At 42.9% G+C, this 16,640-nt stretch overlaps 1 protein-coding gene across 1 annotated transcript in view; it reads left to right on the plus strand.

Moving 5' to 3' along the window:
• Window positions 1–5,521: 5,521 nt before the first annotated feature.
• Window positions 5,522–16,640, plus strand: part of LOC115114267 (zinc finger protein 236-like) — an 86,748-nt gene continuing 75,629 nt past the window's right edge. The window contains exons 1-5 of the mRNA XM_065010894.1: window positions 5,522–5,675; window positions 8,965–9,098; window positions 10,115–10,279; window positions 10,847–11,025; window positions 11,271–11,401. Of these exons, the coding sequence (XP_064866966.1) occupies window positions 5,624–5,675; window positions 8,965–9,098; window positions 10,115–10,279; window positions 10,847–11,025; window positions 11,271–11,401 (661 nt within the window). The 5' untranslated portion in view covers window positions 5,522–5,623. The remainder of the gene's footprint in view (window positions 5,676–8,964; window positions 9,099–10,114; window positions 10,280–10,846; window positions 11,026–11,270; window positions 11,402–16,640) is intronic.

Here is a 16,640-nt window from a genome sequence, read left to right on the forward strand (position 1 = left end):
CTGTCTGTTCTGTCTGGAGTTTGACTGGCAACTCAAGACTTTCTGGCTTACTCTCAATCTCCTTACGAGAGGCCGCGCGGGTAACCGCACAAACTGGAAATACCTCAGGAGACATACAGTTTTGATCCGGCGATTCCCTTGCAGGTGACACTGAAGGTTGCTTCCTACAGATGTGGGCAGATGGCAAACTAAACACCTTACTACCTGCCAAGTCATTCCCCAAAATCATGTGGACTCCCTCTACTGGCAACTGGGGTCTAACCCCAACATCTACATCACCCTCTACCAGACCACATTTTTGACAATCTTCAAAATGTTTTTAAATTTGAGGACCTTATTACTGATGAATGTGTTTTTTTTATGACCATGTTCTTCTTTTTGCTTGCATTTTGTATTGATAATTTGATGTGTGTATTTTCTGTAATTTATTTAATTCAGGGCTCATCTGTAAAAGAGACCTTGATCTCAGTATGACTCTCTGATAAATGAAGGTTAAATAAAAAAAATATATATATATTTCAATTATTTTTGTGTTTGGGATGCCGTAATTGCTTTGGGAGATAATTCTGTCATGATGAGAATTTTGTAAGCATTTGTAGGCCAATTTTTAATCTGTAGTATTAGTACATAGTCCATAATGCTCATTGACTGGATATTGCAAATTACCATGGCAATTATGCATCACAACAGTAAACCATGGCAATTATGCATCCCGATAGTAATTATATTTATATTATTGTGTAGGGCAGAGTTCGGCGTTCGACCAGCCACGTGCAACATGGGCATGCACAGTTACAAGCGGCAGGCGGACGAGCAATATCCACAGTTGTAGTACAGATGGAATGTGAAGCTACACGAAGCTGGCTAGCTTTATAAACGCCTGAGGAAATCTAGCTTCTTTTGTAGTATACCCCTATAGCCAGTTTCTTTTGAAACCTATTTTACTGTGCCAGGTCACATAGAGACCATGTGGTCACACAAGGTGTCACCTGTGGATTCAAAATGGGAAGCCTAATATTTGGGGTAGATGTTCCGAAAACTGATCTATATATAGATATATTATAAAGTATGAAATGGCTTGGTCTTTCACATGAAGAATTTACAATCATATTATCATATCTGTATATGGTTTATTATGCTTTCATTATGTACTAGATCATATGGTTGAAAAGTTTATTTTTCTCAGACATAAATAAATAATTACAGGTGAAAGTCAAAGGCCTAGCTTTCTGGGAGGATACATTTTGCAGTTTCCCAAGGCTCTGACACTCTTATCCAGAGCGATTAGGGTGAAGTGCCTTGTTCTAGGGCACATTGACAGATCTAGTCGGTTCGGGGATTCAAACCAGTGACCTTTCGGTTACTGGCCCAATGCGCTTAACCGCTAGGCTACCTGCCACTACACTACTACACTATTCAAAATATTGCTTCAACATCATAGTACCCTCCAAGCTCATCATTAAGCTAGCAGCCCTGGGTCTCAACCCCGGCCTGTGCAATTGGGTCCTGTACTTCCTGACGGGCCGCCCCCAGGTGGTGAAGATAGGAAAAAACATCTCCACTTTGCTGATCCTCAACCCTCGGGCCCCACAACGGTGCGTGCTCAACCCCCTCCTGTGCTCCCTGTTCAACCATTACTGTGTGGCCATGCAGCCCTCCAACTCAATCATCAAGTTTGTGGATGACACAACAGTAGTAGGCTTAAGTACCAAAAACGACAAGACAGCCTACAGGGAGGAGGTGAGGGCACTCGGAGTGTGGAGCAAAAAACCTCTCACTCAACATCAACAAAACAAAGGAGATGATCGTGGACTTCAGGAAACAGCAGAGGGAGCACCCCCTATCCACATCGACGGGACAGTAGTGGAGAAGGTGGAAAGTTTTAAGTTCCTCGGCAAACACATCACGGACAAACTGAAATGGTGCACACAGAAAGTGTGGTGAAGAAGGCGCAACAGCGTCTCTTCAACCTTAGGAGGCTGAAGAAATTTGGTTTGTCACCTAAAACCCTCACAAACCTTTACTGATGCACAATTGAGAGCATCCTGTCGGACTGCATCACCGCCTAGTACGGCAACTGCACTGCCCACAACCGTAAGGCTCTCCAGAGGGTGGTGCAGTCTGCACAACACATCACCGGGGGCAAACTACCTGCCCTCCAGGACACCTAAGGCACCCGATGTCACAGAAAGGCCAAAAAGATCAAGGCCAACAACCAGCCGAGCCACTGCCTGTTCATCCCGTTACCATCCAGAAGGTGAGGTCAGTACAGGTGCATCAAAGCTCGGACCGAGAGACTGAAAAACAGCTTCTATCTCAAGGCCATCAGACTGTTAAACAGCTATCACTAACACAGAGAGGCTGCTGGCTACATACAAACTTAAAATCATTGGCCACTTCAATAAATGGATCACTAGTCACTTTAATAATGGCACTTCATTAATGTCTACGTATATTGCATTACTCATCTCATATGTATATACTATATTTTATAACATCTATTGCATCTTTCCTATGCCACTCTGTCATTGCTCATCCATATATTTATATGTATATATTCTTATTCCATTCCTTTACTTAGATTTGTAGATATTTCTGCACTGTCGGAACTAGATGCAAAAGCATTTCGCTGCACTCGCAATAACATCTGCTAACCATGTGTTTGTGACCAATACAATTTGATTTTAATACAGCCATAGCAAAACAGTGCAAAATGCATGTTAGCTCAATATTAAACTACCTTTTCTCCTCTAATAGAAATCTCCATGTGGAGTATTCATTCCAGCATCACACGCTGGTCATACCATGGTGATGATGGGAGGTCGCAGATTTATGATGCCTGTTGAAGGGATCCCCTCCCTCTTCGCAGGGGACGCTGGCTGCTGGGAGTATCCCCTTCCTCTTCGCAGGGTTGATGCATGTTGGGAGGATTCCCTGCTTCTGCAGTGATGCTGTCTGTTTGGAGGATCCCCTCCCTCGGCACAGGAATACTGGCTGCTGGGAGGATCCTCTCCCTCTGACCAGGGACAATGCCTGTTGGGAGAATCCCCTCCTTAACAGGGACTATGCACAGTGATGCTTGTTGCCTGTCTCCCTCTGTGGAGTGATGCTGTCAGTTGGGATGATCTCCTCCCTCTGTGCAGTGACAATGCTGGCTGCTGGAAGGATCACTTCCCTCTGAACAGGGACGGTGGCTGTTGGTAGGATCCCAAAAATCTGCGTAGTGATGCTGCCTGTTGGGATGATTCCCTCCCTCTGTTCAGTGATAGACTTGCCATACAGATTTTAGAGTAGACCTATGAGACCTATGCCAGGATAAGACAAATAGTTTATGTGCAGGACCATATGTTTATCTGAGACATGCTTGATAAAGTGAATCTGTCACTCTGTTATCAGAGCAGATCGAATTTATAGCCTTATATACATGAAAGGTCACAATTGTAACAGGATTCGTCCTCCTCTGACGAGGAGTATGAGAGATCGGACCAATATGCAGCGTGGTACGTGTTCGCCATGTTTTAATGAACAAAATCACTGAACACGAAAATACAAAATAAGAAATTGAAAGACAAACGAAAACCGAAACAGTTCCGTGTGGAACATACAGACACAGAAAACAATCACCCACAAAACCCTGGTGGGAAAAGGCTACCTAAGTATGGTTCTCAATCAGAGACAACTAACGACACCTGCCTCTGATTGAGAACCATACCAGGCCAAACGCAAAAGACAACATAGACAAACAAACAGACTGCCCACCCCAACTCACGCCCTGACCATTCTAAAACAAAGACAAAACAAAGGAACTAAGGTCAGAATGTGACAACAATCATATTTGGTAAATCTTTGCATCACAAGTTAGGGTACAGTCAGTGATGCATATCAGTGTTTTATATACAGTATATGCAGTGAACAGGGTTTAGGGATATAGGCTATCCCTATAGGCAATGCATTTTAGTATTAAAGCTCATCACATTCCACATAAAATTTTATTGAGTTTACATGTACTGCATCTATCAAACTATGTAGCCCACAATCCTATGAGGATAACATGTCCAATGCCATAATCATGGCACAGGAACAGGTAGGCCTAGACCACATTAACCTACAGGAAGATAATACATCTTAATACATGTATTAATGCTTCAGTATTGCTTTCCCCCCAGCCTATCCTTGCTTTTTCTTGCATGATTTTGAATAGGAATTGTGCCTACTTTATAAAAGTGCCTTAATTATATGCGGTCATTGGACATGAAAAAATAAATAGACTATTCTTTTTTTTTCTTTTAAAAGTATACACCAGTTGCATGTGACAAATACAATTTGATTTTGATTTGAATGGTGTCACGTGATCGACGACTTTCCCCTTTCCTTTTACAGTGTTTAAAAAAAAGAGTTCGTTCTTCTTCTTCTTCTTCTTTTTTTTTTTAGAATAGTCTGTATACATGCAAGAAGTACACAAATAGACAATGATAACATATGCTAGGGAGTACAACAAATTACAGATTATACAAAGACCTTAAAAGAAACAACCATATTGATTGTCTTTACAGCTTTCTTATTAGAAGAATGTTAAATGGTCTTAATGTACAACTCGAATTCCTTATAGAAAAAAAGAAGTGTTTTTTATTGGTGAATTTACATTTATGAATATGACATTTTTCCATTAGCACAATTAGATTGAGGTAAAATTGTTTTTCTATATCTTTATTATAGTAAAGGAAACCGAGCAGCACATTCTCCCATAACAAAGGTCATCAAGCATATTAACAATTATAAAACTGTGAATATCTTTCCATAATTGTTTTACATGTAGACAATGCCAAAATAAATGCAAAACTGTTTCTGGATGCTCAACACAAAAGTACAATCAATGTTAATTTCTTTTTTGAGTTTCTTCAGGTAATGATTCGCAGGGTAATACTTATGGATCATTCTGAAAGAGACCTCTTTGACCTTGTTAACAAGCAAATATTTGTGTGGTAATAACCCCATTTTTTCCCAACATATATTAGTGACCAATCTATTCCAGTAACTTGTGACATAAGGAATGAATACAATGTCCCTTTGAAATAAAGCACGTATAGATCTGTTCTTCTGAGGGAGCAAAGAGAAACATATTTTCCCTATTGGAAAGTCAACTGGATTAAGCGAGGGTAGGTCAAGAAGGTGAGGTCTGGCTACACCTCTAAACAACATGAGAGTTCCAGATGGAATAGCATCAAAGACTATGGCGAACTCTGTAGGTGTAGCCGGGATATTGTAAGGAGATTTTTTAAAAATTACTCATAATTGAGTAACAATCCTTCTGCATTAAAAAGTTGACTCACACGCAGGATATGATTATTGAACCAGTTCTTAAAAAATAAAGAAAAAAGAGACTTTATTCCCTATTCTTATTAAGAATTTGATGACACTCCTGCTTCTCCTTGAGACAATGCATATCCATATACGCTAGATGTCTCCCTCCTCCATGCATTGGAGCCTCACGACAAGTAGCCTAGCTAGACGTGCACTACTACCGCACTGAAGAGTTCATGTGTTCGCGAAGTGCTCGTGGTGAGGCAGTTGCCATTTTGAAACCCAAATCGTTCACAGTACACCCGCCCTGAAACCTGGAACTATGCCGCGGGGCCGGCCTCGCAAACTGAGGGATAAAACCAACGACGGAACAGGTAATCAGTCCAAAATATCACGAATAAAAAAAGGCAGCAACCATGCTGTTTACACAAGTTCGTAATGAATGGACAAGCTGCTGCGTAGCTGAGATAAACTCACTTGAGTATAGTGTATATAGTCCCCGGATATAGTATTCCGGGTGTCCATGGCTTTGTACTGTAAAGTAGTGATTGAGGCGGAATGATATTAATAACATTTCGGTGGCTCTACTTATCCAGATTCAGTCTAATTTACACTTCAGTGAGGCAGTAGTTCCCGTAGAGTCCTGTCAAATATAGAGGATTTGGCTAAGTAACGTTAGTTCGATGTGTTTTTCTGACTCGTGTGTTAGCATGTTGGTGCTAGGCAGTTGGGTAACAGGCTAGCCTTTGTTTTTATTTTTTTTGTGTGCGAGGAGACCACTAGCTAGATGTCACTCGGCTAGCCAAACCATCAAGAAAGTGGAGTGTTTCACCATCCGGTCTCAGTTCGCTGCAGCTCGATAGCCACATCAGCGAGTTATAACTACTACTGTTAACCCTAGTTAACTAACATTAGTTTAGCTAGTTAGCATCCAACTCAGATTGAGTGATCAGAAGAGAATGGGTTTTATGCATGTGGCTAAGTTAAAGTTAGTTGCCATCCTATTGCTAACTAGCGCGTTGCCAGCGAGATACAGCTGTAATACCCCAAAAAAACGAAGAATATCCCTATGCCAGAATTAAGTCAACTGGTAGTTAGCTAGCTGGTATCGTAAGAGTAGTAACTTTAGTTAGACGAGCTAGCTATAGTATCAGATAATTTTTTCACGTTTAGTTTTATGACAGCCTACTAACTCGTCCAAGGAACTAGCTAGCGTAAAGTATGTTCTACCAGCTAGGTCATCAGGTGTGTAATCATTACTACTAGCGAAAACTAGCGTTTCTATTGGTCAGATTCAGGTAGGTCCAATAGTCCTATTAGCTGATCCGGTCCAATAGAAACGGTAGTTTTTGTTCAAATGTTGTGATGATTACACCCCAGGAATATTCAGTGGGTTTGTTTAGTGCATTTGGTCACCAATCTTTTCTGAGTCAAAATGCAAGGCGAGATCTACCACTGAACATGACTTAAAAAAACAAGCCTATGCAACATTAGCCTATTAAAAACAGTACTGTAGCAATGAGGTTTGTGCACTAGCCTATAGGCCCAATACATTATCACCGCATTGCTTGAATTGCCCTGCCAATGCATTGTTGTTTGGACCATTACATTTTTTATATATATAAGGTAAGCTATAGGATCACACCAGTAAGGGTCAGTTGTTGTATTACTTCTGAGGTACAGCTGAGTGAGAATACATTTAAATAATTAGCTTTCTATTGTACTGGGCTGATGGTGCCTGCATCTGGCCAGTCTCAGTGGAGAGAGAGGGCAGACTTAAGGTCTGCCTCTCAATGTCCCTCCACTCCCTTTCCACCCCTGACACTGACCAAAAAGTGACAGTCTTCCAGTTGATGGTGAAACTCGAGTCGCACCGCATTATTTCTGCTTCATGCACAAATTCATGTTACTCCCATGAACAGAGAAAGAAAAATAATTAAAGACCCGAGCTGCTAATAATAATGCAAGCCTATTGATACAATTTCCTACTCATTACAACTCCGTGTTGGTTGTAGCGCGAGTGGAAGTAGGATGAACCTACATTTTTATGGCTTATAAAAGTTTTTGACAGTGCGGAGTAAAAACAAGGACTCACTCATAAAAACGGCAGCTCTTTGATGTATTCATTGACAGTCTCTAGTAATGGCTTTAAAAGTTTTTGAAATCTCACAGTATTGACTTTTCTGTAGCTTACTTATATGCCTGCTATGTTACTGCAGACACTGTAATCTTAGCCATCCAACTGGTCAGCGTTGGGCCTATAGTGCACTTGATTTGCTCTCCGGGCATGCCAGGAAGGCAGAGTTTGTACCTTCAGACACATGAAATGGTTCAAAATCAATTGTCGACAAAACAAAATATGTTCGACAAGGAGGGATATTTCTGGGGTCAATTGCGGTGGAAACTCTTCTATGCGCAAACATGTCACAGTAAACTTGGAGTCACGTGATGTTGTAGCCTACTACCACCACCACGACATATGACCCGCCCCATTACACGTAACATGCACAATGGCTTTGGATATAATTACAGCGACATATTTCAAAAACAACTTGTGTACCTCTAATTTTCTATCAATGAGCTGGGCACATGTAGTAGTTCCAGAAATTATACAGGCCTATACATATATGCAAAATGACCAAGTGAAGTGCAATTATGAGATTGCAACAGTTGTCATAAAAAGTAGGCCCAATCCGGAAAGAACTCATAGTCCCCCTGATATTCAAATTTGGCCCCTGACATTTTATGTGGCCCCTGGTCACTAATTTCATAGACTTAAAGAACAAATCATATTGACCATTGTGCATACTATTGAAACTGAACTCCCTGTTTGCTCCCTAGCCCATGCATCTGGCGCTAATCCTTCAATGTTTGCAGATCTGTAAGATCAGCCTGACCTGGTCTTGTGTATCAATATGGTGGTAGCATCACCACTGCACTGCGTAGGCTACCTATCCAGACCTTTCAGATTTGCAAACATTGAAAGATTAGGCTAGTACCAAGGGGAAGGGGTTTGTAGTGATTTGGGACAGGCTCGTATCTGTTACCCCATGTAGGCCTGCCCATTACCTGATTTGGCTACCAGATAAAGGCTAGCATAATAGGCCAAAACATATTAGTGGATGATCTGTCTCTTTGTCTTAACCCTCTTTTTAGTTTAAATATGAAAATTACAATAAAATGTGATTTATTAGGGCTATTCCATTGCTTGGCTGCTTGTTATTTGGATTCGTTTAGTTCTAAATATCACACATCAATCAAACTGAAAAATGCATACAAACCCAGGGTTTTCCCCAACTAATGTAAGATGTGCTGTGCCACCTTGTGGACTGGCTGCACCACTATTTATATATATTTTTTAAAACTGTTATCATATAAGGCCATTATTTTCTCTAGATCACATGAAATGGCAGTTGCAGATGTTCAAATGCTGCCCCCCCCCATTGCCAGACTTGGCAGCATCACACTGTTAAACAAATCCTGGGGAGAACCCTGCAAACCCTAAACCTAATATTTTACGGTCTTGAATCTGCTGGGAAATAGGCTGGTGGACCAAAGCATTAGGGAAATTGCAGATACCGTTTAAGTAACCTAATTATGAGCACCATGGTAATATGATGGTAATTATAATGTTTTTGTCTCCCTCTCTCTTTCTGTCAACAGAGGGTATATCTGGAGCCAAGCAGGACTACAGGCATGGAGATTCCAAGGACAACAAGTGCACCGTCTGCTCCCAGAGCTTCACTACTGAGAGCCAGCTACAGAGGCACCAGCGCGACCATGAGGCCAACGACAAGGCAAGCATAGTGCAAAGGGCCAGACGAGGCCGTTTGATACGACATAGGCTGGACAGACCTAGCCTGGGTGCCGGTCTCTTTCTGCTCTTTTGCCAACCCCTTATGGAATTGTCATGCCAATGTTTAGCTTGACAATGACAATGGAGTAAGCAAAAGCATAAACCCATCTGGGACCAGGCTAGTACAGACCTACCTTAATGATCTCATTTGATATGGATAGAAATGTACTTCATTCACATGATTGATTTTGTGTATGTATGAATGGTGTGCCGCATGTGAAAACACTAGATATACGTTACATCCATTGTTGATGAAGGTGAAGAACCCCCCAAAAAGTACCAGCATATAGGCCTAATCCTTTTACTGATGTTTCTGCCCGACACACGGATGAGTTGTCCTCAGACAACAGTTGTAGCTTGTCCACAGAGATACAGCACGAGTAGATTTAAGTTTGTGTTTACTATTCATTATTCAGCCATCAAGAGTGAGAGAGCCTCTTTGCAGGCCAGTGAGCAAACAGTCAGACAGACAGAGGTAACATCCTCTTAAGACAAATAGCCCCATGTATGAGGGAAATGTAGTGCCACTAGAGAGCAAATGCAACTGACAAGAGTTATTGAATAAATAAATTTATTAGAAAACATACCCAGGAAATAAGACCTTCAGCCACGCAGACCAACTGACATTTGCCTGAAAATTATAGCAGGAGAGAAAATATACTGTCCGGACTATTTGTTATTGTAGCACTCAGTTACTCAGTCACATTTAAAAAATACTTTAAAGTAATTTAGCAGACAGTCCTATCCAGAGTGACATACAGGATCAATAAGGGTTAAGTGCCGTACAAAGGCACATTTCCAGATTTTTCACTTGCTCTGCTTAGTGATTTGAATCAGCGATCTTTCGGTTACTGGCCCAACACTCTTAACCACTAGGCTACCCGCAGCCCACACAGTCACTCCCTTGTGTACACTCACTCACTTACTCACTGTCTTTTCTCTCTTTCTCCCTTCCAGCCTCACCGGTGCGACCAGTGTGCCCAGACGTTTAACGTGGAGTTCAACCTCACGCTCCACAAGTCCACACACGCCACCTCCAACCCCACCTGCCCGGTGTGCCACAAGAAGTTCTCCCGCGTGGCCAGTCTCAAGTCCCATATCATGCTGCATGAGAAGGAGGAGGTCAGTCAATCAGTGGTATGGGGCGGCAGGTAGCCTAGTGGTTAGAGCATTGGGCCAGTAACTGAAAGGTTGCTGGATCGAATCCCCGAGCTGACAAGGTAAAATTCTGTCGTTCTGCCCCTGAACAAGGCTGTTCCTCGGTAGCCCGTCATTGTAAATAAGAATTTGTTCTTAACTGACTTGCCTAGTTAAATAAAGGTAAAATAAAAAAATATGATTGAACTCATTCAAACATGTAATTAAAAAAAATTGAATGTCTTCTATCTACTGTGAAATATGGTTTATCGAAGTTTAAAATGTAATTTGTAGCTGGTGGCTACTACTTTTAATTATCTTATTTATTCAATTAATTACTAAATATCTGTGGACTTTTTCACATCAGGTCACAACCTGCTCATAATAATAATAATAATAATGATAACACATATAATTTATATAGGTGACAGCTTTCTAAAGCACATGCATGTCTTCTGAATTGGGGTCCTTCTCCGTCCTCCTCCTCTTGTCTGTGACCTCATCTTCTCGTCTCTTTCTCCGCCTCTGTTCTTTCCCCCTCTCCTCCTCTAGAATCTGATCTGTACAGAGTGTGGCGACGAGTTCATTCTCCACAGTCAGCTCATGCTGCATCTGGAGGAGCACCGCAAAGAGCTGTCTGGGGCCAAGGTGTACACCTGCAAGACCTGCAGCAAGGAGTTCAAGATGGCGGGCCAGCTCAAGGAGCACACCAAGACCCACATCAAGATGAGGTTAGAGAGCGAGGGGACAGTAGCACAGAGGGTCTCAGGTTTATTGATACTGTTGTCTAAAGTGCTTGTTTAGCAACACATTACTAAGTGTACTGGGTGCCTCTTATCTCCCTGTGTCTTTCTGATTCCTATTTTTCCTTTGGAGGACCAGCAGTTAAATTGTGTTTCAAAAGAACAACCTGACCCAAAGGCTGTTTCCACATTGCGTTGATTTCTGTTTCTCTGCACTTGTTTTTTTCCGTCAGGCCACTCAGCTCGAATTCCAGAAACTACAAGAAGAATATTGATCGCAGTGGATTTACCAACAGCTGTCAGCATTGTGGGAAGACGTTTAAAAAGCCCAGCCAGCTCGTTCGACACACACGAATACACACAGGTAAGCAAAAGACAGCTGGGTCATGTTCATTATGGTACGCATCAGAAAACATTGAAAAACATTTTGCAACTGAAAATGAGTCCTTCCCTGTTTGTATGTTTTCTTCCATTTCATGCCTAATGAACACGACCGAAGACTCAGATTTGGAGTTGGTAACTTCAGAAAGGAAATTAATTGGAGAGCATGAGATGAAATAATGGCCTCTTCAGCCCTAGGCCCAGTCAGTATGCTGTATCACTGTTGGACACCAGGGGTCTCCACCATGATTGGGAATATCCTTGTCTCTTATCAACAAGGACTCCTTTTTCACTGTTGCACCTACTAAGGATTCTGTCACAGGAGGCTGCTGAAGGGAGGACGGTTCATAATAATGGCCGGTTCATAATAATGGCCGGAACGGAGTGAATGGAATGGCATCAAACACCTGGAGACCCTGTGTTTGATGTATTTTATAGCAATCCGCTCCAGTTGTTATTACGAGCCCGTTCTCCCCAATTAAGGTGCCACCAACCTAGTTAATACACAGGAGGCAAAGGCCACATTTGCCCTGAGAAATACAACAGGGCCATACAGTTGTCCCATACATGTTTCTACATTTTCCCCTTGTAAAATGTGTTGAAATAGATATGGCATATCGCCTTTAAAAAAAATCTACCAAAACATCCACTAAAATATAATAGTCATACGCTATGTACCCTAGTAAAACTGACTATCCTACCGATCCTCGACTTTGGCGATGTCATCTACAAAATTGCTTCCAACACTCTACTCAGCAAACTGGATGCAGTTTATCACAGTGCCATCCGTTTTGTCACTAAAGCACCTTATACCACCCACCACTGCGACTTGTATGCTCTAGTCGGCTGGCCCTCGCTACATATTCGTCGCCAGACCCACTGGCTCCAGGTCATCTACAAGTCCATGCTAGGTAAAGCTCCGCCTTATCTCAGTTCACTGGTCACGATGGCAACACCCATCCGTAGCACGCGCTCCAGCAGGTGTATCTCACTGATCATCCCTAAAGCCAACACCTCATTTGGCCGCCTTTCATTCCAATACTCTGCTGCCTGTGACTGGAACGAATTGCAAAAATCGCTGAAGTTGGAGACTTTTATCTCCCTCACCAACTTCAAACATCTGCTATCTGAGCAGCTAACCGATCGATGCAGCTGTACATAGTCTATTGGTAAATAGCCCACCCATTTTCACCTACCTCATCCCCATACTGTTTTTATTTATTTACTTTTCTGCTCTTTTGCACACCAGTATCTCTACCTGTACATCTGATCATTTATCACTCCAGTGTTAATCTGCAAAATTGTAATTATTCGCCTACCTCCTCATGCCTTTTGCACACAATGTATATAGACTCCCCTTTTTTTCCCTACTGTGTTATTGACTTGTTAATTGTTTACTCCATGTGTAACTCTGTGTTGTCTGTTCACACTGCTATGCTTTATCTTGGCCAGGTCGCAGTTGCAAATGAGAACTTGTTCTCAACTAGCCTACCTGGTTAAATAAAGGTGAAATTTAAATAAAATAAAAAAAAGGGCATTGTCATGCTGAAACAGGAAAGGGCCTTCCCCAAACTGTTGCCACGAAGTTGGAAGTACAGAATCATCTAGACTGTCATTGTATGCTGTAACGTTGAGATACCCCTTCACTGGAACTAACGGGCTTAGCCTGAACTATGAAAAACAGCCCCAGACCGATATTCCTCATCCACCAAACTTTACAGTTGGCACTATGCATTGGGGTAGGCAGCGTTCTCCTGGCATCCGCCAAATCTAGATTTGTCTGTCGGATGCCAGATGATGACGCGTGATTCATCACTCCAGAGAACGTGTTTCCACTGCTCCAGAGTCCAATGGCGGCGAGTTTTACACCACTCCAGCCGATGCTTGGCATTGCGCATGGTGAACTCTGGTTTGTGTGCGGCTGCTCGGCCATGGAAACCCATTTCATGAAGCTCCTGACGGACAGTTCTTGTGCTGACATTGCTTCCAGAGGCAGTTTGGAACCCGGTAGTGAGTGTTGATGAGTTCCACTTCACAATAACAGCACTTCCAGTTGACCGAGGCAGCTGGAAGGTGGCATCCTATGACAGTGATACGTTGAAAGTCACTGAGCTCTTCAGTAAGGCCATGCTGATACCAATGTTTGTCTTTGGAGATTGCATGGCTGTGTACTCAATCTGTCATCAACGGGTGTGGCTGAAATAGCCAAATCCAATAATTGGAAGGGGTGTCCACATACACTACTGAATACATACAAAAGTATATTGCCAGTGGTGAGGAGAGTGACCCTGTTTAAACCCACAGCGTCATACACAGCTACTGACAGCTGTGTTGACACACACACACACACACGCATGATGCTAAGAAGGTGCCGACAGAGATGGTCGCCTCGCTTCAAGTCCTTAGGAAACTGCAGTATTTTGTTTTTTTAATGTATTATTTATTACATTGTTAGCCCAGAAAATCTTAAGTGATATTACATACAGCCGGGAAGAACTATTGGATATAAGAACGACATCATCTTACCAACATTACGACCAGGATTACGACTTTCCCGAATCGGATCCTTAATTCGGACAACCACCCAGGACAGTGGATCTAATCCCAGAAGCCGTCCCAAAACAAGGTGCCACTGAAGAAGCAGACATAGGGGTCTCCTGGACAGACTCTGTAGACGGGCACACCACCCACCGCTTCCAAGTATACTACTCACCAATGTCCATTCTCTTGACAACAAGTCAGATGAAATTTAAGCAAGGGTTGCCTTCCAGACAGACATCAGAGATTGTAACATTCTCTGTTTTACGGAAACATGGTTCTCTCGGGATACGTTGTCGGAGTCAGATCAGCCACCGGACTTCTTCATGCGTAGGGCAGACAGCGATAAACACCTCTCTGGGAAGAAGATGGGCGAGGCTGTATGCTTCATGATTAACGACTCATGGTGTAATCGTAACAATATACTGGAACTCAAGTCCTTCTGCTCACCCGACCTAGAATTCCTTACATTCAAATGCTGGCTATATTATCTCCCAAGAGAATTCTCAGCTGTGTATATACCCCCCAAGCAGACACTACGGCAGCCCTCAAGGAACTTCACTGGACTCTATGTAAACTGGAAACCATATATCCTGAGGCTGCATTTATTGTAGCTGGGGATTTTAACAAAGCAAATTTGAGAACAAGGCTACCTAAATTCTATTCAGCATATTGATTGCAGCTTGTAGCTGTGACTAGGGGCGGCAGGGTAGCCTAGTGGTTAGAGCGTTGGACTAGTAGCTGGAAGGTTGCAAGTTCAAATCCCCGAGCTGACAAGGTTGCCCCTGAACAGGCAGTTAACCCACTGTTCCTAGGCCGTCATTGAAAATAAGAATTTGTTCTTAACTGACTTGCCTAGTAAAATAAAGGTAAAATAAAAATAAAAAAATATTTTAAAAAACCATTCAATGCTGGTCTGACCAATCGGAATCCACACTTCAAGATTGCTTTGATCACACGGAATGGGAAATGTTCCCGGCAGCCTCAGAGAATAACATCGATCTATACACTGACTCGATGAGTGAGTTTATAAGGAAGTGCATTGGAGATGTTGTACCCCCTGTGACTATTAAAACCTACCCTAAACAGAAACTGGATGGATGGCGGCATTACTGCAAAACTGAAATCACAAACCACCGCACTTAACCATGGAAAGAGGACTGGGAATATGTCCGAATATATAACCAGTGTAGTTATTCCCTCCGCAAGTCGATCAAACAAGCAAAATGTCAGTATAGGGACAAAGTGGAGTAGCAGTTCAACGGCTCAGACACGAGATGTATGTGGCAGGTTCTACAGGAAATCACGGACTATAAAAAGAAAACCAGCCACATTTCGGACACCAACGTCTCGCTTCCAGACAAACTAAACACCTTCTTTGCCCGCTTTCAGGATAATACAGCACCACCGTCACAGCCCACTAACATGGACCGCACCCCCCCTCTCCTTCTCTGTGGCCGACGTAATATATTTTAAACGTGTTAACCCTCACAGAGCTGTTGGCCCAGACGGCATCCCTAGCCGTGTCCTCAGAGCATGCACAGACCAGCTGGCTGGTGTGTTTACGGACATATTCAATCTCTTCCAATCCCAGTCTGCTGTCTTGCATGCTTCAAGATGGTCACCAATAAGAATGCTGTTCATTGACTAATGCTCAGCATTCAACACCATGGTACCCTCCAAGCTCATCATCAAGCTGGAGGCCCTGGGTCTCAACCCTGCCCTGTGCAATTGGGTCCTGGATATTCTGACGGGCCGCCCCCCAGGTGGTGAAGGTAGGAAACAACATCTCCACTTTGCTGACCCTCAACACTGGGGCCCCACCCCACAATGGGGTGCGTGCTCAGCCCCCTCCTTTACTCCCGGTTCACCCATGACTGAGTGGCCATGCATGCCTCGAACTCAATCATCAAGTTTGCAGATGACACAACAGTAGTGGGCTTGATTACCAACAACAACAAGACAGCCTGCAGGGAGGAAGTGAGGACACTCAGAGTGTGGTGTCTGGAAAACAACCTTTCACTCAACATCAACAAAACAAAGGAGATGATTGTGGACTTCAGGAAACAGCAGAGGGAGCACCCCCTATCCACATCGAAGGGACAGTAGTGGAGGTGGAAAGTTTTTTAAGTTTCTCGGCTCACACATCAAACAAACTGAAATGGTCCACCCACACAGTCAGTGTGGCGAAGAAGGCGCAACAGCACCTCTTAAACCTCAGGAGGCTGAAGAAATTTGGCTTGTCATCTAAACCCTAACAAAGTTTTACAGATGCACAATTGATCATCCTGTCGGGCTGTATCACTGCCTGGTACGGAAACTGCACCGCCCTCAACCGCAAGGCTCTCCAGAGGGTGGTGCGGTCTGCACAATGCATCACCGGGGGCAAACTACCAGCCCTCCAAGACACTAACTCAGAGCCGCTGCTGCCTACATAGACTCATATCACTGGTCACTTTAATTAAATGGTTCACTAGTCACTTTAAACAATGCCACTTTAATAATGTTAACATACAGTGGGGCAAAAAAGTATTTAGTCAGCCACCAATTGTGCAAGTTCTCCCACTTAAAAAGATGAGAGGTACACTTCAACTATGACAGACAAAATGAGAAGAAAAAAAATCGAGAAAATCACATTGTAGGATTTTTTATGAATTTATTTGCAAATTATGGTGGAAAATAAG

This window comes from Oncorhynchus nerka, linkage group LG3 (assembly GCF_034236695.1).
Source record: "Oncorhynchus nerka isolate Pitt River linkage group LG3, Oner_Uvic_2.0, whole genome shotgun sequence".
In the NCBI taxonomy this organism is placed as follows: domain Eukaryota; kingdom Metazoa; phylum Chordata; class Actinopteri; order Salmoniformes; family Salmonidae; genus Oncorhynchus; species Oncorhynchus nerka.